Source organism: Dromaius novaehollandiae, chromosome 18 (assembly GCF_036370855.1).
Source record: "Dromaius novaehollandiae isolate bDroNov1 chromosome 18, bDroNov1.hap1, whole genome shotgun sequence".
Lineage (NCBI taxonomy): Eukaryota > Metazoa > Chordata > Aves > Casuariiformes > Dromaiidae > Dromaius > Dromaius novaehollandiae.
Genome location: NC_088115.1, coordinates 14,075,504 through 14,097,143, shown reverse-complemented (window position 1 = coordinate 14,097,143; position 21,640 = coordinate 14,075,504). Strand labels below are relative to the sequence as shown.

Genomic DNA, 21,640 nt, shown 5'->3' with positions numbered 1-21,640 from the left:
GTCTCTGTTGGGAAGATCAGAAACAAGGTTTTAAACCCGTAGTCGTGAACATAAACATGGATGTTGCTGTTGCTGGTGCTTCCGAGGGGCACTGGGAGCCTCCTGGAAGGAGCAGGTACCCAGCAGCCGACTGCGGCATGGAGAAATGGGATGGGAATTTCCGAGCACTTGATTTGGCATATTTACCCTTTGGGAGCAAATCTTACTGCACACCCAGAGGGGATCCCAGAGGAGAGGAGGAAAGAGAAGAGCGGGGGAGCAGCACTGCGCTGCTGTGCCTGGGCTAACTCCAGCCTCATCCTTCTTGACAGCGAAGGGGAGGTGGCAGAGGAGGTCGTGCCAAGGAAGAACACGCGTTGCTTAAAGAACCCTATTTTCATGCTCCGTTTTATACAACCTAAATGTTAAATTTTATGTGCTTTATCATAGCCACAAGGGAATCAACCAGCAATGGATCCAACTTGCAGAAGAAGGACGACATTTGAACGGGTACCACGTGACAAAAGAAAACTGGAGGTTTTTGCAGTCGTTGGTCCATAGTCCTGCAGCTCTGGCACCACGGAGAAGCGTTCATCGGTTCAGCAAAGGAAAACGTCACTTGTCAGACCAAAGCGTGTCCCAGGAACAGTCAGCAGTCAACATCGGATTCTAGATATTCAAGGCTATCCTTAGTAATTTAGTAAGAAAAAACTGTTGAACACATCTTTTTCTTCAATTTTATGACCTGCAATAGCTAAAAATTATTTATGCCTCAAAATTTGCCTTTTCCTTATCATCTCTTTCAAATTTCAGCAACCGCCAAGTACATGTAAAACGAGGACATGTTCACTGGCCAAGGTCCTTTTCCCAAGGGCAGGGACGTTTCTCCAAGCGTTGCTTGCTGTGCAGAAGATCTCTCCTGTGCCATGTGAGGAGGAAGCCATCAACAACATTGCGTGTTTATTCGCACATGCACAAGCACCGGGCAAGGGCCTCTTTCTAGCCTTGAGCATTTCAAACGCACTCTAGTAGCAAATTTATCATGATTGGCACAGGAGGTACTGAAGCCCCACTAAGGGGCCAAATCCCTTGTCTTGCATGGGTGCAAGGAGTCCCAGACTCAGAGGGCTCACAAAAACTTCAGGTTCTGCAAAATGGCTCCTCTTAACTCAGCTCCATGAGGTGGCTGCCGTTAGATGAAATTCAGGCACTCATTCCAGCTTAATTTTCCTTTCTGTTACAAGAAGTTTTACCTTTAATGATGGCCACAGTGCATTAAGAAGGTGCCTACAACTTCCGAGAACCCAGTCCCGACCCCGAGTTGGCCCTGCAACTTATGTGCAGTGTGATCGGCTCAGTTTTGGTCCTTTGGGAAAGCCACCCGCATAACGACCCCACGAGAGCACAGGCTTTAGCCTGGACGCGTGTTGAAGTACTGCCAGATAAAGGGATGTTCCCATCTGGCTGTGAGCAGCCTCAGTTTCCTCCGTTTTCCCTCTTCTCCTTTCCCTCATTCGAATGTGACCTTAGTTGTGATAACGTAGGGCGTTATCTCGCAGTTCCTTTTTCTGCACACACATGAAATCCTATCTAGTAGGCAACGGAGACAGTGAGAACAAGATCTGCCATTTTGCCAACTAAAATAATTGCATTACAAAGCTCAGCATGGCTTACATTATTGTGCCTTGTTCAATCAACTGCTGTCCCAAAGGTGCATACATATCGCTCAACTATTTTAGGGGTTGGCAGCTGCTTCAGCACACTTACTCCTTCTCATTTTTTTTTTTCGTCCTGGGGCTTTTAAAATTGATGGGAGGCTGAAGGCAAGAACTGATGCATTGTAGATGACAACAAAAGAGGCTCTATAAAATTGCTTTTGGCATCTCGTGTGCGTTCCCTCTACATCTTATAAATTACTGCTGCATTTCGGCGATAAAAATAGTTTTGTATTTGGAATTGATTACAGTGAGATAAAGCTCTAATAAAAAAAAAAGTACCGATGCATAAATATTCTGAACATGCTAGGGTAATTCGATTTGATAAAAGTATGGTTCTTAATTTCTTCCTTTCAAACAGAGCACACACACATACTGCAACACAGCTAAAACTTCAGCAGCTGTTTTGCTCAGGATTCCCAGGAACGGTTATGTGCCTCCTGCAGCTCTTAGGACATTTTTATGGCAAGCTTCGTATCACCAGTGCTCTCACCACCGACGCCGGGTACCTTCTCCCGGCAATCTGCAAGCGTTCAGCCCAGGCCACTCTGCTTTCCTCTGCCCTTAAAGGTTATTACATTACCCAGGCTATTTCTCTTTAATTCATTTCTTAGTGCATCGGCTCCGCTGCTGGTGCTTTTGCCTTAGCTGGGACTGCAGGGTCAGCAGAGGGAGCTGATATATTGTTTTCAGCAATTCTGATATAAATGGAAACATAACTTTATTTACGTGAGGAATAGGGAGCTATTCATGCCTCGGGATGATCCAGGCCAGCATGCTTTACCCAAGCAAAATGCCTTTTGACTGAGCCTAATGAATTAAGGGTGAAAATCGGCTTTGCGCTGCGACAAATGCACAGCCTAATAGTTACCTGTTAAATGCAAGGCTTAAGTGCGGTGACGGTGTCGGGGCCAGCAGCGGCCTCACGAGTTGGATGCCGACTTGGTGGAATAAAAGCACAAGGCTGCGTCCAGGCTCGGCAGCCAAGCGAGCTGAAGCGCAGAGAGAAAAACCAACAGCAGAAAGACTGACAGTTATTTCCGTAGACCAGCTTCAGCATTCCTGAGTTCTCAGCAGAAGACGATAAGCTCTTACAAGTAAGATGATCCTTAAAAATCTTCCATACAAATAAGAAAAGCAGTATGAAGTATGTTCCCAGCAGGCCCTGGTAGTGCTTCCACCCTGATAAATACAGGTAGACTGACAGCGTGTTATTTTTAAAGTTCATTTATTTATTTTTGTGTACATTTTTCTTAATTTGACTGACATACCATCGCTATAAAGATGCCCTGCTCTTCGACTATTTAAACCAAGACCACGAGTTCAAGTGTGGTTATGAAAAGTCACGGCAAACATACGACTGGAAAGAGGTGGTTGGTTCTGACTTCCAGGCAGTTGTTTGAAGCATTTCGGAGATGCACACGATACCCAGCAGAGCACACGCACACCCAGTGCCGAGGTTAACACACGCACGCACGCGCACACCCACACGCACACCCACACATCTGCAAAACGGCTACAGTGGTTGAAGTTTCCAAAAGGTGTAACTGTCCCCTTCTCTCAGCAGCAGTAATTAACCTTTGGGTATCCTGAGAAATAAAATCCAAGCGTAGTAAAGAGCATTAACTTACCCCACCAGCAAGGTATTGGGTTTTTTCCCCCCCCCCAAGTTAAATATATTCTCCCAATCGAATTGCTGAGCGGTCGGGGCGGAGGGACGGGATGTGGGGCAGCGGGGGTCTGGCGGCCGGTTCAGTCGTCCCGCCAACGTCCTTAATCCAGCACGGCGCCGATCCTGAAAGCATCTCACTAAACGACGACGACATTAAATAAAAGCCTATCTAAAGTTGCGCACAGGCTCCTACCGCGGGTCTCGTGCCAGGCTCAGCCCTCCCCGCCGAGCGAGGGCCCGGCGGGAAAGACAAACACCAGGCGATTAAGAGAAGGATGGGAGACGGGATGCGCTGCGCTTTTGCCCGGAAATAAATACCTTAAGCATTGACTTTTTTTAAATCTCCAGACTGGTTCCACCTCCACCTTCAGCCACCACCGCTTCCTGCACGGCCGGGCAAGGGAAACCAAGCAGCCCGGCGGGACCCGATGCACCTCAACGACCGCAACCCAGCCAGCGCTTTCTCTGCTTCTTTTCCTTTTAAAAACGTGGAGATTGCGTTTATTCAGGAGCCTCCAAGAACGCTTAAAGAGAAACTGAAAAACCTAATTCTTTCGAAAAGGCTCCTTATCCCCCCTCCTGAATTCCAGAGCAGACCAGGTCACTAAAAAAAAAAATTAAAGAAAATGAAGATTTCTATAAATATAATTTAAAATAATAACAGTTTGCCATCTGCTGACATTCGCCCTTCCAGCTGTCAGAAGATACCAGAGTGATTCAACACGGCTCCAGAGCAGGCTGGTGATACCTTCAGCACATCTTGGGTAGTACCAGAAATGGATAAATAATAAATAATATGAGAAAGAAAAATCAGCTTCCCACATGTGAGGAAAAGCAGGGACTTTCACAGTTACAAAACAAAAGATGTTGCTGTAAAAAATAAAACAAAAAATAAAATAAAATAAAATAAAATAAAAATAAAATAAAATAAAATAAAATAAGGACTTCTATTATAGCAGGTTGGAAAGTCTTCTCTTGACTAATGTGTTTAAAATAGCTGCTTTGCCTGTGCCCTCTTCATTACCTGCAGCCCACTGGGAAGTGGTTGCATTTGGATGGTGCTCAATTCTTTTTTTTTTTTTTTTTTTTTCCTCAGCTAAAAGTGTGTGGAAATGTCTTTTTTTACAAATTTCCCACCATCTCGAGAAAGAGTAGATTTCACACCATGAGAAGGAAACTCTGGAAACTTCATATATTTTGACGCAAAATACGGAACTTTGCCAATAAAGCTGTAATTGCTCAAATTGAAGACTTCAGACATTTTTAGACTGTTTTTTTCCTTTTTACAAGAAAGGACAAGTTTTGCTCCAACACGTTCCCAGTTTGCAAGAAGCTGCATTTAGCAGCTCCGCCTCGATGTCCTGCTGTTAAAAAACAAACGCAAACTTCCCCCAGTTTTGGATGCCGTGCCTATTTTCAGCAAGGCGGCTGGCGCGGGGACAGCTGTCCCCATCACCTTCACAGTTACGGGGGGACGAAACGTTGACGCAGGCTGGAATTTATCTCCAAAAACACCTTTTTGGCTCTTACTTGGACTCAAGATCTCTGATTCTCATAAAAAGAATAATAATCTGGGGCAAAAAAGGACTGAATTAGGACAGACGCTGAGCTGGCCTGAATTCTTCCTACGAGAGAAAGCAAACAGAAAGTTGCCTGAACAGTCCAGTAGTACTTGGGGTGTGTGTGTGTTTTCTCTTCATTTAAAAATTACACTAGTCTGAGCATCCTGGATTTCGCTGTGCCCAAAAGCGAAAGTAACGTATCAAAATACCATGAAATAAACTGCTAGGCAGGGTTTTCCGCTCCGGGGAAAACCACACAGCCCTGGAAATTGCCGAAAGCCGTCTGATCTTGTGAGATTTCCATCTCTACTTCCAGAGCGGTTAAGGCGCTTCCAAGCTTTTCCCAGCTTATCCTCAGGGCACCTCGGAGCCGCTGGAGTTCTGCCCCGTCGGGCAGAGGAACCCGGAGCCTTTCGAGGGAGCGGACGTGGCTGGAGCTGGGCCACCGGCACGGCCCAACGCGGCTCAGCCAGGCTGGGGTCACTCCAGAGCTGCTCCACTTCCAGGAAAGGATTTTTACGGTGATGGCAATGGATCCCAAAGGAAGAGCATGCGGGTGGACTGGGGAAGCTCTCGCTTTGGTGGGGCACCTGCAGGGCAGCCAGCCCCGCTGCGACTTCCCATAAAGGGTCACTGGGCAGGGGACAAGCAGCTAACTTCTCCTCCAAGAACCAAGAGGTGTCAACAGAGGCTAAGAGCTTTCTTGCAACCTGCTAGTGCCCTAGAGGAGGCCAAGTACAAAATGGCACGCAGACAAAATCAGTCCCGGTGGAACATCACTGCCTACAACACAGGTCCCTGAAGGATTAATTCATCTTTGCAGACTCTAAGTTGGATATTCCTACCATTAGGCTATTTGGAGACAATCTTAAAAGGTTTATTCTCTTCCTTCTCAGCTGCAGAGACCTTTCCCATGCTTTCCCCATTATTTATGTCCGACCTCGGGATCTTACCGACGAGCCTGGCACAGGAAGCAGCAGTGCACACGACCACGCATCAGGCAACAAGCCCAGCAGCGCTCGCAGCCGAATGGCCTCAGCTAAAAACCCTGCTACAGGTTGACTTTCCCAGGATATTTTTCTTCTCTGCCGCAATGAGGAAAAAGAAAACAAAACAAGGGAGAGGTGGACAAGGGAAGAGCTGCCTGAGGAAGCACTACCCATGCAAACCCAACCATTCGCCAGGCAACATGCCCATGTTCAGACGGCTTGTGCCAGCCAGCACCCGGCATGAACCTTTGCGTCCAGACCACTGACACCACCACCTCTGAGCCACGCCTAGACTCATCTGCAAATAGACGAAAGCCAAGATTCAAAGGGGCCTTTTCTATGCCTCTTCCATAGTGAAATCGGCAGTTTCTATGGTGTGGGGCTACGTGAAGGAGCAGCGTCCTTCCAGCTTGGAGCAGAGCTGCCTACTGCGCAGAGAGCATCTCCTCCCGCGGGGCCTGGGCGAGCGAGCCCGACTGCACCGCAGCGCCTTGACCTGCCAGAGCACCCGTCAAACGCCGTAGTATCCATCTGCTCCAGCAAAGCCTGAGCTGAAATATTAATTAGGAGATCTGATCCCTTCTCACCAGAAACAATCTGGATTTTATAGCTCAGGCAGAGGCCAGCAGAGCAGACGAAGCTCTGCGATACATCCTTTGCTGCTGGTTAACAGCTTTCAAGGAAACAACCGACTCGGGGGCAGGACACAGACTGTAAAACACGTGGACATCTGGTCTGTTATGTCCATCTTTCACAGCCCCCCGTGCTCAACCCCCACTTCTAAATGCAGACTCAGAACAGAGCGCGAAGACTCCTCTGACATAAACAGCTATAATATGGCAATAAAGATTAATGAGTAAAACTTGCCATTTTATGTATAATCCTCGGGGATTTACAATCATTAATCTTTATTAGTGGGTAATAACTGTTTAGACATTAAGGACGGATTCTCAGCTGGACACAGCTGGCCTTATTCCAGCCAAGCCAATGGAGCAATGCCAGTGTACACCATGCCTGACCCTCACGCTAAATGAGACCCATCCCCATTTGCAGGAATCGTTTTGCGAGCAGTATTTCCCCAACTGCAGGGCCAGACCAGGGAAGGCAACTATTTGTCTTTCTCTGCATCCGAAAAAGCGAGCTGCATGTGTCCAGGAAGCTCAACAATAGACATGTCAATAAACACGAGGAAATTCAATGAAGCCACAGCAACAAAAGGAACCCCAAGGAGCAGGGAAGTGAATGATTTTTGAGGCAAGACTGTAAGATCTGGTTTGGCAGACGCATTACTAAGAGCGATGTAGCAGCAATCTTTGGCATGTGAAAGAGTGAAAGCACCAAGACGGGCTCCCAGAGTTCCTCAAAGAGGAACAAGATGGAAGAGAGGGGAAAAAAAGAGCATCTTGGCTGGCTTTTCTGAGAGAGGAGTTTGGGGTTTGTTTTTAATAAAGAAGAGGTCTATTAAACAAGGGAGCTGGTGGGAACCTCATCTGAACTGTATCAGACCAGCCACTAATGCAATCTTGCATCAGCAGAGCTGTATTTCCTCTTCCAAAAGGTCTAGGAAACAACAGAGATGTGCAGGTAGCTTCTGGCTTGCCACCGACAGGAAGAAATCCTGGCTACGGGCACGCGTTGCCTATGGACACCTCTGTGCCCTCCCTCTGCACCGAGACCAGCAGCTCTGTCCTAACAACCCTCCCTCCTTCTGCTCAAAACTCAGACAACGTCACAAGCATCACAAGGTGCCCAGTGCCGAAGGGGACGCCGCGGCGAGGCTGGGTGAGGAAAGCCCTGGCGAGGACGCGCAGGTGGGCAGAGGCACCCGCCAGGCTCACCACCACATCCCTCCACAGCTGCCAAAGAAATGGGAGCTCAACCGCATCTTTTTCTTCAAAAGAGCTATTTCTGAGTAGTGGCCCACCACCTGCCTCCCCCTTTTCCCAGGATGGGCCAGCTGCCTCCAGAGATGGTGGTCCCACCTCTCTAGCACAGAAATGTCTCCTTCCCAGCCAATGAACACAGCAGAAGTCAGGGAAAAAGGCAGAAATACAGTACATAGATATCTGTGTAAAGTTTTGTACACCTGGAAAACCTCCAGAAGAGATGGGCAGGTCACCCACCGCAGCAGCACGAACCTGGCACGTAGACACAGTAACCAACAAATGCCCTCCAACTTCTCTTTCAAGTTCAAGGGGTCTGTGGGGAGCCCAGAAAACAGTTTTCCCATAGCCAGTCTGCTGGCTACGGTTGAAGAGCACGAGCTAGCGATGGCAAGGCCTCGAGAGTCCAGGAACATCGGGAGCTGCCAGGCGTTTGCACAGGTTCCCCTCGGGAATAAGGCCATCGAGGCCACAGCTCTGGGCTCAGCTCCGAGCAGAGGTTTCAACTGAGTGAAAGAACAAAGAAACGGACTCCGGTCTTGCAGCCCAGCGTGTTTTCAGAGCTGTCAAGGACACGAGATCCTGGCTCTCCACCCACGTGGAGGCCACCCGCTCAGGTGTCCAAGAAAAACCGGGGCCGGTGCAAGCTTTGTGCTCGCGCTCACCTCGCGGGCTGCCGAGCCGGAGCCAGCCCCTGCCTTTCCCTGCTGCCGTACTGCCTTTTGCCGCGGCGATCGCTTGGATCACTTATCTCAGTCACGCTGGTCACACGGATTCACACTTGGTGCTGACGTAAACGACTTCTAAAGGAACAAAGTCGTGGAGAACCGGGAGGGAAGGGGAGTTATTTCTTGCATGCCCCCATCGTAATGTCATTAAAACAAAGGGATTAGCCGACCCAAGCACGGCAAGAGCAAAAAGCATAAAAGAAAAGCACTCAGCATGTAGTGTTGAGGCGTGCGGGAGTCATTATAGAGGGCTACTAGCTGCAGACAACACTGACATTAATTTTCTATTGGAAAACGCTGGTGACATTAATATCTGCTATTAATACTGAACTTTGACAGTATCACATAAATTCAGCCTGTCAATTAGAATGGCACTGAAATAAAGGTGCTCTGAGGTCAAGGAGATGTGGTGTCCAAACGAGACTTATATTCCAGGAGAAAAGCAGCAAAAACAATCTTTAACGAAAAGCATCAGATCCATATGTAGGAAAACCAAAGGGTGGTTTTAAATGTCATGTTTTTCAAAGCGAGAATTGATGCTGGAACCAGCTCCCGAAAGCGGCTGGCCGGACTCTGCGCTCAGCTCAGACGAGCAATCGCAGCGGCCCCGCGACTCCGAGAAAGCGAGCGAGAGCGAACGCGCGCACCCGCCACGGGAGAGGAGAGGGCAGGGCAGGAGCTGTGCGAGGCCTTTTAGAATTACGCCGAGAAGTAAAACATCCCTGGGCTTCACCCACAACAGCACGGGACCCGGAAGGTTCCCCTTGATGGAAAGCGGCACATGGAGCTTCTCGCTACCGCGGGCCAGGCTGGCCCGTAAAGCCCAGGTGGAGGAATGGGGAACCTCAGCTCCCAAAATCCTCACGGCCAGCAAGGAAAGGCTCCGCGTGCCAGCCCTTCTCCAACTGTCCTGCTTTGCAGCTGCAGGGGACAAGATCGGCGAATCCCCATGAGCAACATCTACGAGCGGTCCCTGGTGCACCCGGCATCGCTCCGGCACCCCTGCTCTAACGCCATCCTCCCCGTCGGCCTCTTCCCAAACGGATGCTCCGGCTAGCCCTGGAGCCCCGTCTGCACCGCCGGCCCCGCTCTCCCGGGAGGGAAAGGGCTGGACCCCGGGCTCAGTTACATCCCGCTGAACTTCCGCGCTGCCAAGCAAGGCGTGCGTCTGGTCGGGATGTGGCCCCGGGAGTCTGCTCTTAGAGACAGTCCCCAGGCAGACACGGGCTTCGCAAACAGCTTCTTTCAGAGCCTCAACACATTTCTGCCTATTGCAGCAGGACAACCGGGGGCTCCTGCAATCCCTTCTCCTCGCCCCAACTTTCTCCAAGAATTTTTCTTCCCCTATTACGGAAAAGACATAGAGGGAGTCAGAGCAGCAGGTTGTAGGGGAAAGTCTCCAGCAGCAGAAACTGCCTGGGAGCGAAGGGAAGGGGGCTGTCGCCGCGACCGGAGCACGGACCTTCCCGCTGGCGGGGATCCACCAGCTCCACCTTCCCCAGCAGCCCGCGCTCGAGCCCGCGCTCCCGGCTCCGTCCAGCATCCCGAGCGGAGCGGGGCGCGGAGCAAGCCGTGCTCGCTAGCACTTCCAGCGGAGCGGAGCAGATATCCCTGCTTTCTCCCAAACGCCCGGCTCTGCGGACTGTTATCCCTCTCGTTGGGAGGAGGAGGAGGAGGAAGGCCCAGAGCAGCATCTCGCGAGCCCCACGCGAGCACGCCGGCTGCTACAGCCCCTTCCCGACCTTCGCGCGACTCACCCGACACCTTTCCACCCCGGACCCGTTGTCCCAGACACTATCCGACGCTGCCTTCCCGCTCCGGACCTCGCCGCCCGCCCGCCGCCGGCAGCGCGAGCGGGTGGGACGCGCGGCAGGACGCAGGGCCGCCCCGGAGCCGGGAGCTCCCCCAGGAGCGGCGACCCCGCGGGACGCCCGTGCCCCCCCCCGGCCCCCGCGCAGGCAGCTCGAGGAGCCGGGCTGAGAGCCTTGATTATAAATTCTTTTTACGATGCACATTAAATATTTTCCACAACACAGACACTTCTTCTCTTCTTCCTCTTTTCCCGTGACACCTTTTCGCCAGCAAAGCCCTACGACTATCGCTTGCTGTGGCCTCATTTAGCATCATCATCGTCACCACGCATTCATCCTCATATAAAACAGAAATCTATTCCATCAAGCACTTAACATAAATATTAAAATAATGGAAGGGACAAAATATAAATCTACATACAACTTCATGACTACCATAGCACCTATTACCATGACAAAGCAAATTCCGGTTCAGAAGGAAGGGAAGGGGATGAGGAGGAAGTTAGGGAGAGGGATTTTGACTGTCATTAAATATGTAAATCACTCTTAAAAATTTTTTTTTTGTTTTGCGTTTGTTTTAAGGTTACCAACCTTATTAAAATTCATTTCACTAACCAGCTCATTCTATGTCACTATGGATACCAAAGAACCCTTTTAAAAACTTCGGAGAGGCGGGGGTTTCTCAGAATAAAAACAAAACAAAACAAAACACGGTGACTTTCTGTTGGTGCTTTCATGACAAGTCCTGCCACGCGCCCCTCCCCGGCACCCACCAGTCCACAGAAGGGCAATTCATTTACAAGTCCAGTTCTCAGTCTCCCAGGATGAGCTTGACAAAAGAGGCGACGTCTGTCTCTTTGGATTCGTGCAGGGTGAAGAAAGGATGTTGCTGGGAAAGACAAGAAGAGAGAAAAAAAAAGAGAACGTCTTAAAACTTATTACTCACAACTCAAAGGACCAGACCTAACGGCTTTTTAGCCAAGCTCCTAGACAGTGAAAAACAGGGTTTTGCTAGCCCCATAACGTGGGGCTTTCCACGTCCTGCACTTTGGTCCCGGTCTGCATCCTCTCCCCGGAGGGGACGTGCTGCCCGCCCCGACGGCAGCAAGGCAGAGCCTCGCAGGAAGGCTGCCTGCCGTGGATTTGCACTCGGCTTCCGGCTTTATCTGCGTATTTATCCTCCGGTGACTTCTGAGTCTCGTTTCTTCCCCGGGATTGCTCATGCTCCCAGCAGGAGACGGCTACTTCACCCCGGCCACCGCGGAGGAAAGCCACCCCGGCTGGAAAGCCCGCAGCACGCGCTGTGTTTAACTGCTTAATCGTGAGCAGCGTGGGAAGACATCCTGCCAGAAAACCTCGCTGCATCTCAGCACAAATGGAAAAATTCGTGTAAGGGGCAAAAACACCACCAAATCCCCGCAGCACAACACAGCCCCTCGCTGCTAGGACCGGCGACGCAGGCTTGTCACCAGCGGCAGCGATGACGCTGCTCAGCACCCACCACCTTGGCATTTAATACGCAGTTATTCATATTTGCTTGCACTGAGGGCTGAGCCCAAATGGCTCAGGCAGGGATCGGGGCCCCGGGGCATCAGAGGCAACCGAGAGGCTCTGGGGTCCTGCAGGGCTCGGGCGAGCAGCCTCCCTCCGCCTTGTGCAAGACAACTTTGCGCTTCCCATACATCAGCCCGCGGGAGCTGCGTTCGATTCCTGACCCTCTCCATTTAAACCACACTTTTAAAGGCTTTGGGGCTTGCAGGGGTTTTCAAAGCTCCCCTCATGGCAGGACGTTCACACCTGCACCGGGTGAGTTAAAGACAGGCCAGTGCCATGCCATCTGCCCCGAACCTGAGCCCTGCTCAACAACCGGGTCCAAACACTGCGTAGCTGAGTCAAGCCAGCCATCAGGACGTGCTCAGCACGACGCCCAGACCACCAGGGGAGGAGTCCTGCAGTAGTTTCACGCTCCACTTCACCTGGGGAAGTGGGTTTTAAAATGAAATTAAGCATCCGTATCAGTTTTCCTGATGCTCAAGATAGCACAGAGTCATATTTTCCATGAGAAACCTCAATTCCACAGGAAAGCAAGGGAGCAGTCTTGGTCTACATGACACGTCCAATCCAGTACCGCAACTTAATGCCATAAGAGAGAGAGGAGGGAGCAGAAAAAACAAAACAAAACAAAACACCAACCCACAGCCACAGGACCTCACAACATTCATGTCAGCCATAAAATACCACAGCATTGAGATACTCTGGAGAGGTGATCCAAGAACCTAATTCAATAGAAATGCACTCACTTGCCAACTGGTATTAATGCTGTAACAGACAGAGCTGCTCCGGTGAACTTTTTTGATAAAAGGCCATTTGGCAAACTTTAGAGATTTGCTTAAAATATATATGTATTTATTCAATAATAAAAAAAGGAAAAAAAAGCCATAAACCTTGGGCCTCCCTTTGTCTGAAACCAGTGTTTGAGCAAACCATGCGTAAATCAGATCTATATATAGTCTAATTGCATTACAGAGCCCAGCAAGAAATGCCACAGGAATTATTCATTGCTTACCCTTCATTTTTAAAAGGTGCATGGCTTTCCAGCACATCTTGCACCTAAAGAGCACTTCAAACCCTGGCACCTTCATGCCATACGTGTCCCAGCACCTCCAGGCAGAAGGTGTCAGATGCGGGCAGCGTGAGGGGGATCCCTGGATGGCATAACGCACTTCTCACAAGTAACAGGAGACACTAAGGCCTTAGCGTATTCTGCAGAAGCTTCCACCCTTGGTCCAGATGTTCTTACCAATGGCACCCAAGGATGGAGTGGACATAAGGCACAGACGAAGCAATTGGGTCAGGATCTCCAGAAGTAACTAACTTAGGCACCTTCCTGCCTTTAACAAGCCATGAATCAAGTGGCAATGAGAAAGGGAACAGATGCTTATGGGAGCGAAACACTGACTTCCCAAGTGGCGTGGTTCTTCTCGCCTGGTCTTAGTCAGCTCTTGGCAGTACCAGGATCAATCCCAGAAGGGCAGGAGAGAGCAAGGCTGGAGCCCTGGCACTGCAGAAAAATCCCACCCCAGGGCCGGCCCAGAGCTCTGGTTAAGCTTATGCCAGTGTCTGTACTGCTGGGAGTCTGTCAGCATTAGTACATCTGACCACAGAGCCCTCGCCGTCCTGCATTCCCCCCCACCACTGCGAGCGTTTATCAGCATTTTCTTCCTCTTTGTTACTCCTCTGTCCTAGCCACATTCACAGCAAACAGTCTCTAAGCAGCAGACGAAATTCAGCAACCAGAGTTATTAGCCACAGCCTTATCTCTGTCCCTAGCATCCAGGAATCACTCTGTCCAAAAACTCTCCTCTCCAAGGCACCATGTCAGTAAAGCTTGGCAGTCTGTTCAGCTCCTGCAGCCCACGCGGTGCATGCAGCAGTGCACGCATTGGGCTTTGGTGTCTGAAGCCCTCACACAAACCAAGGGGAGAAATATACCCTCAGTAACTAACTCTCTGCAGCCTCATTCTTATGCCCTAGTAATTATGTTAACTGCTTTTAGACATTTTTCAAGTATGTTTTCCCTTGATCTGATTGTATCAGCACCTGACCAAGATTTCCAAGGGCATCTCCTGATTTGCAGCCACTATCCCAAGACACTGAATCAACATGATTCTCATATCTTTTATGAACATCGGGATGCTGAGTATCCCAAATCCCCAGTCACAATTGGAAACCTTGGCTTTGGCATCTAATAATGTATAAGCTCTTCAACCAAGACACTACTTAATCCACACTCACCATAAGCTCTGGGTATGTTGGCCGTTCTTTGGAATTCTTCTTCAAGCTTTAATGAAAAAAAGAAGAAAAAGGAAAAAAGTTACATTCTGTGTGCAATTCAAGCAACACCATACAAGTATACCTTTACAAAAGCAAGGTTTCAAGTCCCTGTATAGTAAGTCCAACCCCTTGTCCATACATTAGACCAACAGCTCTAGGCCAACAGCTTGCCCATAGGCCCTGTGTGGTACACAGCGCTGGGCATGACAAGTGCAGTGAGCTCAAGGTCAAACCCAGATCCGGAGACTCCACATATACAAGTCAATACATTGCACGTTGCTGGGGAACTGGCATAATTGGTCCTTTGGGTACTACCTGCTAAAACAGGGACTAAGGAAGTGGATAGAGCCTCCAACCTCCAACTGGGAGTGGTAACTGAGTGGCTCTGAAGCACGTGTACAACTATTTGTTTATCACCGCGTTGTTATCAGCCGGGACGGTTACATGGGACATCCTTTTTTTCTCCTCTCCTACAACAGATGGCTCTGGAGGGTTGTAGCTGGAAGTTATTTTGGTTTCCCTCCAGCAGAAAATAGCTTTTAAAAGACAGGACGTAATCTCTACTCACTTCCTGACAGTGTATTTAGGGGAAAGACACTTGGAGCAACTTGAAAAGATCTTCACACACGTACACGTCGGTGGCGGGGAAAAGGTGTCACACTGAGCAAAACAAAAGTGAGAACCTCGGTGATGATAAGCCGGTGCTCTGCTGGGATTAGCCGGAGCCCAGAGGAAGTGGAGGACACACACTGAATAGATATTTCCTGTTTGCTGTGTGTAGCTCGCTCATGTTTAGTGTCATGTTGTGAATGAACAGAGGAACCTAGTAACGATACGTGCCAATACTGCCTAATTGAAGGTATGGGATGTGTCACATCCTCTGAGCTCAAAAGCAGCCCAAAATGAGCTGCTAAGGTGAATTTCAAGTGTAGGTATAATCCTCTTAATTTATATCCTCTACAAACAAAAACCTTGTTCCCAGGATATTAATACTAGGAAATCTGATGACAAGTTACTGAAATCAGTGTAAATCTTCAGGAACAGTGAGCCATATTTGGATTACTTATTACTGATGCCAACTCGGACGTTACAGGAACTTCCCTGCATTGGCTACAGGTAATGAGAGCTTCACTGCCCCAGACAGCAGATGGTGTGATTCACCCTGCGACCTCTTGACTTTGAGGGAGGCCTAAGCCGGGCCCCTATAATAAGTAAGTGATCTCACTACATGAGTTGACGTGACCTCGTTCAGTGTCGGAAGAAGTTCTCAAGTCTCCAACAATACATAACCTAGAGCAAACTGCAGCCAAAGCTGCAATTTTTGGAGTACTGGTATGGAGGAGTCTTCAGCAATCCTAGACGGTAGAATTTGCAAAGAGAGGAATTGCCACGGGATCCCCAAAGCACGTGTTTTCAAGACGTAGGTGCTGCTCATCAAGGTCATTCTTCTCACTATAACCACCGTGAATGGCCGTGGGTTTCTGATTCCTAAATCGGCTCATGGCAGTAGCTGCAAGACACTGTGCTTGCAAAAGCAAAACATGCCTCTGTTCCGTGGGGAGCACCAGCCCGCCTGGCACGTACGGGCAACTCTGCAATAAGCAGTGAGCTGGCAGCACGGCAGAAGGGAAGCTGGTCCAAAATCTCAGTGTGAGTCTTGCGAAAAGGGTGGCTATTTTGTGAGAGGGCTTTCCCAAGCCACCTCCCGTTGCTGGTGGACACACGACAGCGTGGGCATGTGCAGGTGCTCCCCGGCGTGCGCAGGCAGAGCGAGGCGTGCAGCGGGCTGCAGAGAGCTCGCAGACGTGTCTGAACGAGGCTCCAGAGAATCCGAGAGCCGGTACGCAAAGTCCCCGGGCAGGAGCGGCCGATAATCCCCTTCCTGGGTCACGGCAGAGCCGCCCGGGCTCCAGGCCCTGACACTGGCAGCTCAGGAACAGTCTCACATTTCTGTATTTGTCGATCCGCAGCCCTTTCTTGGCTACGGCACAAACCACCATCCACCTGCCAACTTGGCAAGGAGCGGATGGCACTGCAGCGCCTGGAAAATAAAAACGCCTCCCGAGCGGTTTCCAGGGAAGCTGGAGGGAGCAGCCGTCAGGAGCCGCGGGGCCGCCGCCAGCTCTCTTTGAACCATATGATGAGGGCAGCCGCGCGTCTCCCCGGGCGCTGGGAGAGCCGGCCCCGCTATGCAGCTCGCCGAACCTCCAGACAGCGCGCATCTGCTCCAGCCCTTTTCCTACGAGGCAGCCAAACGCTGCTGCCGCTTCCAGCTCCGCGTCCCGCGGCAGCCGGGCCGAGCGCCGGAGGGCCCCGGCGCCAGGACGGCCGCGGAGGGCCCGGCCGCGCTCCCCCTCGGAGCGGCTTCCCGCCGGCCCCGGCAGCGGGGAGCAGCAGGAGCCGGCCGCTTCCTGCAAAGCCGGAGGAAACGGCCCTTCCCCGGCCCCGCTCACGTTTTCCCCGCTCGGCTCCGCAGGGAAGGCTCGCGGCCACCCCGTGCCGGCGCGGCGGAAACGGCGGTGAACGTGACACTTTCACGTGCGCCCGCGAGAGCCCCCGCCGTTCGCACGGGGGACGCTCGGCCGGGAAACGCGGCTGTCCCCTCGGGGCTGCCGGGCGCGAGGGCCTACCATTGCGAGGTAAAATCGACAAACTCCGCCGAGAACTTGTCCGCCGGCAGCTGCGGCGACGGCTCCTCCACCACCTGCTTGAGCTGCTGGAAGGGCGTCCCCCAGGAGTCGTAGGGAAACCGCAGGATGGCCAGCTCGATCTGCGGGAGAGCGCCCAGGCCTGTGACCCCGCGGCGGGATGCCACCCGCGTGGGGCTGCTCCCCATCCCCGCCGCCGCCTCCCGGCCCCCGCCGCCGCCTCCCGCCCCGGGACAGAGCTTCCCGGCCTGGCCGGTGGCGTTAGGTTTAAAACACCCATGAGGTCTGCTGACTTTCCTTCCCTGATACCGGACACTTCGGTTCGTTTTTCCCCCCCTTTCTGCTTTCCCGGCCTGGCTCCTCAGCCTCTCCAGCTCCCTTGGGAACCTCCTCGGTCCAGCCACCCGAGCTAAGCCGGCTCCTCCGGCCTCAAACGGGCTCTCAGGGAAGCGACTTGGCTGAGGCTGCGATAGCTGAGAGCCCGGGGACAGCTCTTCCGAGCGGGAACAGCTCCGCGCGCCCTTTCCCAGGTGTGCACGCTCCCTGGACGTGCGCTTGTCTAGGCCCCGTACAAATACACGGCACTTCCCCACCCCACATGGCCATGATCTTCTCCTGGGGAATCTTCTCTTGCCCATGGCTGTGTTTAACCTCCCCCACCAGAAAGGCCTAAGGAGATCCAGCGGATCCTCTCTGTTACCCTTATATTAGACTTCACTTAAGAGAGTTTAAAAAAAAAAGGTTGAACAGATAACTGCGCTAGAAAACGACTTGCAAGCAGATGGGTTCCCTCTAAACACTGATTCTCCCGGCATTTGGGAGATGCCACTGATCTCTGCTTTTCAGAGGGAGCTTTTGCTAATTGCTAAACGCCAGGAGGATTTATTCTTCTTTGAAACCAAACCCGCTCCAAGGCGACAGCCGCGCGGTGCCGGACGCGCAGCCCGCGCCCCCGCCTTAGCCCATGCTGCCACCTCCCGGCAGCCGGCCGCCACCGCGGCAGGGCTGTCCCCAGGGAGCCCGGCACCCGTGCGAGGTTGGCACCCCGGGGACAGCCCCGGGGGCTGCCGAGAGGGGAACCCTGCTAAATGCGAGAAGCAGCAGCTTGCCACCCTGTGCACCCTGCACCCAAAGCCGGGTGCTAGCGCTGCCTCGTCTCCTGCTCCTGATTTCTTTATTCCCCGCTGCGGCAGAAGACGGTGGTAGCTCAGCTGAGGAGCGCATCTCACTGCAGTATGCGCAGCGGGGCAGCTCTCCCGGGGGGATGCTCCGGAGGGTTATGGACTGCCTGCTGCAGACCTACAGCCTGTCCTCTTCGTGTCACCCTCTGAACGAGCCTGAGCTCAGTTCGAAGGTCTGGTGGTGAAGCTACTGGCAAGGAATTGGCAAAACAGCTCCAGATTGCTTCCCCTCTACCCTGCAATGTGCTAGGGGTGAACGGTACAAGTAGAGCTGACTATTCCCATTCCTGCCTCCGCCAGCCTCCCAGGCAACAAGTGCCACCAGTGTCAGGAGGGCTACGGGGAAGAAAATTAACTCACAAAGAACATCCAACCCACTGGCATTGCTGTAAGCCCTCAGATCACCCTACCATCGTGATTCCCAGGCTCCAGATATCAGATTTGACGCTGTATCCCTTCTGGTTCAGCTCCGGATTAATTCTTTCAGGCTGCAAAGAGAGATAAAGACAGGTGGAAGATCACGGATGGCTCCAGTTCAGTGTTCCCGTACCCAGGGCTCTCCAGTGTGAGCCACCACGTACCCTGGCACAGCAGCCAATCTAAGCCGGGTCTTTTAAGGGTGGCAGGCCAGGACTACCTATCCCGGGCCACTCAGTATGCTCCCTTGGCCATCTTGGGAGCAGGTCTGGTTTTACATCTTTGCCAGTAAGGGCAGAGAGAGAAATGGGTCACCAGAAGCCAATGATTCCTGCCCCAGAGATTGGGGAGGTGGAGCTCTGACACCTCTGGCAACTCAGAGGTGACAAACCTCAGTCCTCCAGAACTGCTTTCACCCTGCGAAATTGCTCCCCAGAGAGCAAGTCATGAACTGCAGCTCCCAAGCAGGAGCCTGAAGGACCCACTCCCTAGGGATTGTTTTTCTTCCCAAAAAGGAAGTGCTATTGTCCCCACTGGGCAAATGGCAAAAATGCAACACAGGTTAATTACAGACCCCTCTCAAGGTCACAGAGGCAGTAAAGGAGCGGGCAGCAGTGCCCAGGAGACCTGATTTGACTTGTAAGATCTGCCTCCTCTCTGCCCCTTTACATATAACTTCAGAGATATGTCTTCCAAACTGAGTCCCCAGGACACATGCCAGATGCTGATCCTTCCCCTTTAGGACAACCCGATGCCCAGGCTCATATTCCTCTGGCTGCCCTGCAGCAGGTTTCACACCCGGCTTCTCCGCGGCTCAACTTACAGCCATGTAGGGTTTGCATCCTGCGTCCATGGTTTTAGCAACCGAGTCAACGAGGTAACCGCTAATTCCAAAATCGCACATTTTCACCTGCCCCTGCGTATTGATCAACACGTTAGAGGGCTTTACATCTGCAAGAAGGAACACATATCACAGTCACTGTCACGCATGGGCGGCTGTACCAAGCCAAAGCAGCTAATGAGCTTCCTATCAGTAGAGGGCACCAGAGGTGCCTGTGCAAACCCCACGGCTACTGCTCACCAGAAGCCCAGGAGCTATTAAAAGTGAAACAAGTGCTTCACAGGCCTGTCGTATATCCTGCAAGTGTCCCTTCACTTGCAGACCCCCCTTCAGATGTGACTGGTTGGGCCATAATACTGCACGTGGCCACCTTGTCATAGCAAGCGCGGATTGCAGTGGATCATCGGAGCGCTCACGGAGGAACAACCTCAGGAGGGCTGGGAGCATCTCCAGAGGATGTCTGCACAAGTCCAGCGCGCCGGTGAGTCACTAGCTGGAGCTGCTCTCATAGCAGCATAAGGAAAAAACATTTGGGAAAAGGATGAGGGGTGGGCAGAAGAGGGGAAGAGGAGTGTGTGTCTCAGGGGAAGGAGGGAACAGCAAACTAAGACAGAAGGATCATGATTTCAGAAGTGGCCTCTGATTTTAAGGTTACCAAGCTTGAAGGCAACGGGAACAGCAGCAGGCGTGTGGGTGCTCCACACCTTATGGAAATTAGGCCAATGTCTCATCTATTACTGTCAGATTTATCTGGTTCCCAACATGGCCTTATAATCCTTGGTGTATTTGCATTTGCATCTCTCTCATGAAGCCAGTTACAATCACCATCAAAAGGGGAAGTTAAGGCCCAGGAGAGGCTAGAAGTGATGCCCACGGGAGCATGCAGGTGCTTTTCTGCACAGCAGGGAATCCCTCCCGGTGAGGTGACTCCCGGATTAAATCTCAGCACAAAGTCCATTTCCTGAGCTGACTCCAGTGACTAGCAGAGCTCTGTGCCAGCACGGAGAAGAGACTACCCTGCTCTCTCTTGTCCCAAGACTTATCCTCAAAATGGAGCAATCTTTATTTCCCTGTTGCCACCCAGAAAGAAGAGGTCTCTTCTGAAAGAAGGTCCTCTATCTACATATGATAAACTATTAAATAGAAGAACTGAAACACTGTCTGAAGGGGGTCAGAAGCCACTTTTGAGTCTTGCTCGTCAGAACTGAGTGGTTTACAGTTGGTTAACATCCTCTCTCTAATCAGTGCTTTGCAACCAAAAGCTTCAGGTATCTGAGATCCTCACCCATCTGTTATTATGTTAAAATAATACTATTTCAGTGGAAAGCAAACAAGCAAACAGAAATCCAGAAGCTGAGCAGCATTTTCCACCCACTTAAAATTATACAGAAGGCAGGAACTCAACCCCCAGCCACATGCATAATGTACAAAACGTGACCGCCTGCTACAGCTGAACTCCTTTCAATTCAAACGGTTCTTTCCCCAGCAGTCACACACTCCAGAGAGAGCTTTTTCTTCCTCATGACAAATTGAAAATGATCCTTTAAAAATAAAGGTGTCAAGCAGCAACACTGCAAATTTTTTTCTTTCTAAATATGTTCATGGCATCTTTGAGATGCTCTAAGGAGGAAAATGTCAAAAGAATTTAAGGAGGGTATTCACAGGTTCACTTGATGCTATTTTAGACACCTAACCATTCTGCCCTGTAGGTACTAGGAGACGGCCAGAGAAGGGGATGGTGACTGGTTTGATGACTGCATGAGCCATCATGTCGATGTGGAGACACCGCTCACCTGCACACTGATGAAGAGCAGCGTTCCCCTGCCATGCTAGGGGAGAAGCCTGCAAGCACACAGCCTCATCCAAAGCCCACCAAGGTCAGAGAGAAAGCCTTTTATTAATTTTGTGGAGGTGTTCAAGTAGAGCACGGATTAGTCCTTCTGATTAGGGAAATGCAATCCAAGGGAACTCAGCCAGGCTGCAGGAAAACAGCCCTTTCTCTCTGCCAGCAGAATCAGGCTGGAGGCCACTTCTCTTCCACCTCAGCGGGAAATGCTGGAGAGAGCATGAAGTTTTTAAAGAGCAAATCAGCAGACATTTCCTCTGACTAGGCTTTGCTAATCCTGAGATGTTAGGGAATATTTTGCTATCAAAGCCCCATTTTACCCTGGGTACTTTGGGAGCAGTATGCCTGGCTGCAAGGCCAGCCCTTGCTAGGATAAGGGCACCCGGCGCAGGGCTCACAGAAGCCAGCACAGTCACCGGCTGCGTGGATGGCACTTACCTCTGTGGATTACGGAGAGCTTACTGTGTAGGTGTTCTAGTGCTTTTACGATCTGAAACAACAAATCTAGAGTGAATCAGAGCTGGCAGCACCATG

General features: G+C 51.3%; 1 protein-coding gene across 1 annotated transcript in view; it reads right to left on the bottom strand.

Annotated features, from left to right (window-relative positions):
* Window positions 1-2,905: 2,905 nt before the first annotated feature.
* The window catches only part of MAP2K6 (mitogen-activated protein kinase kinase 6), a 51,863-nt gene continuing 33,128 nt past the window's right edge, over window positions 2,906-21,640 (bottom strand). The window contains exons 7-12 of the mRNA XM_026099020.2: window positions 21,545-21,596; window positions 19,243-19,370; window positions 18,413-18,490; window positions 16,804-16,943; window positions 14,135-14,180; window positions 2,906-11,228 (exon numbers count right to left, since the gene is read on the bottom strand). Of these exons, the coding sequence (XP_025954805.2) occupies window positions 11,151-11,228; window positions 14,135-14,180; window positions 16,804-16,943; window positions 18,413-18,490; window positions 19,243-19,370; window positions 21,545-21,596 (522 nt within the window). The 3' untranslated portion in view covers window positions 2,906-11,150. The remainder of the gene's footprint in view (window positions 11,229-14,134; window positions 14,181-16,803; window positions 16,944-18,412; window positions 18,491-19,242; window positions 19,371-21,544; window positions 21,597-21,640) is intronic.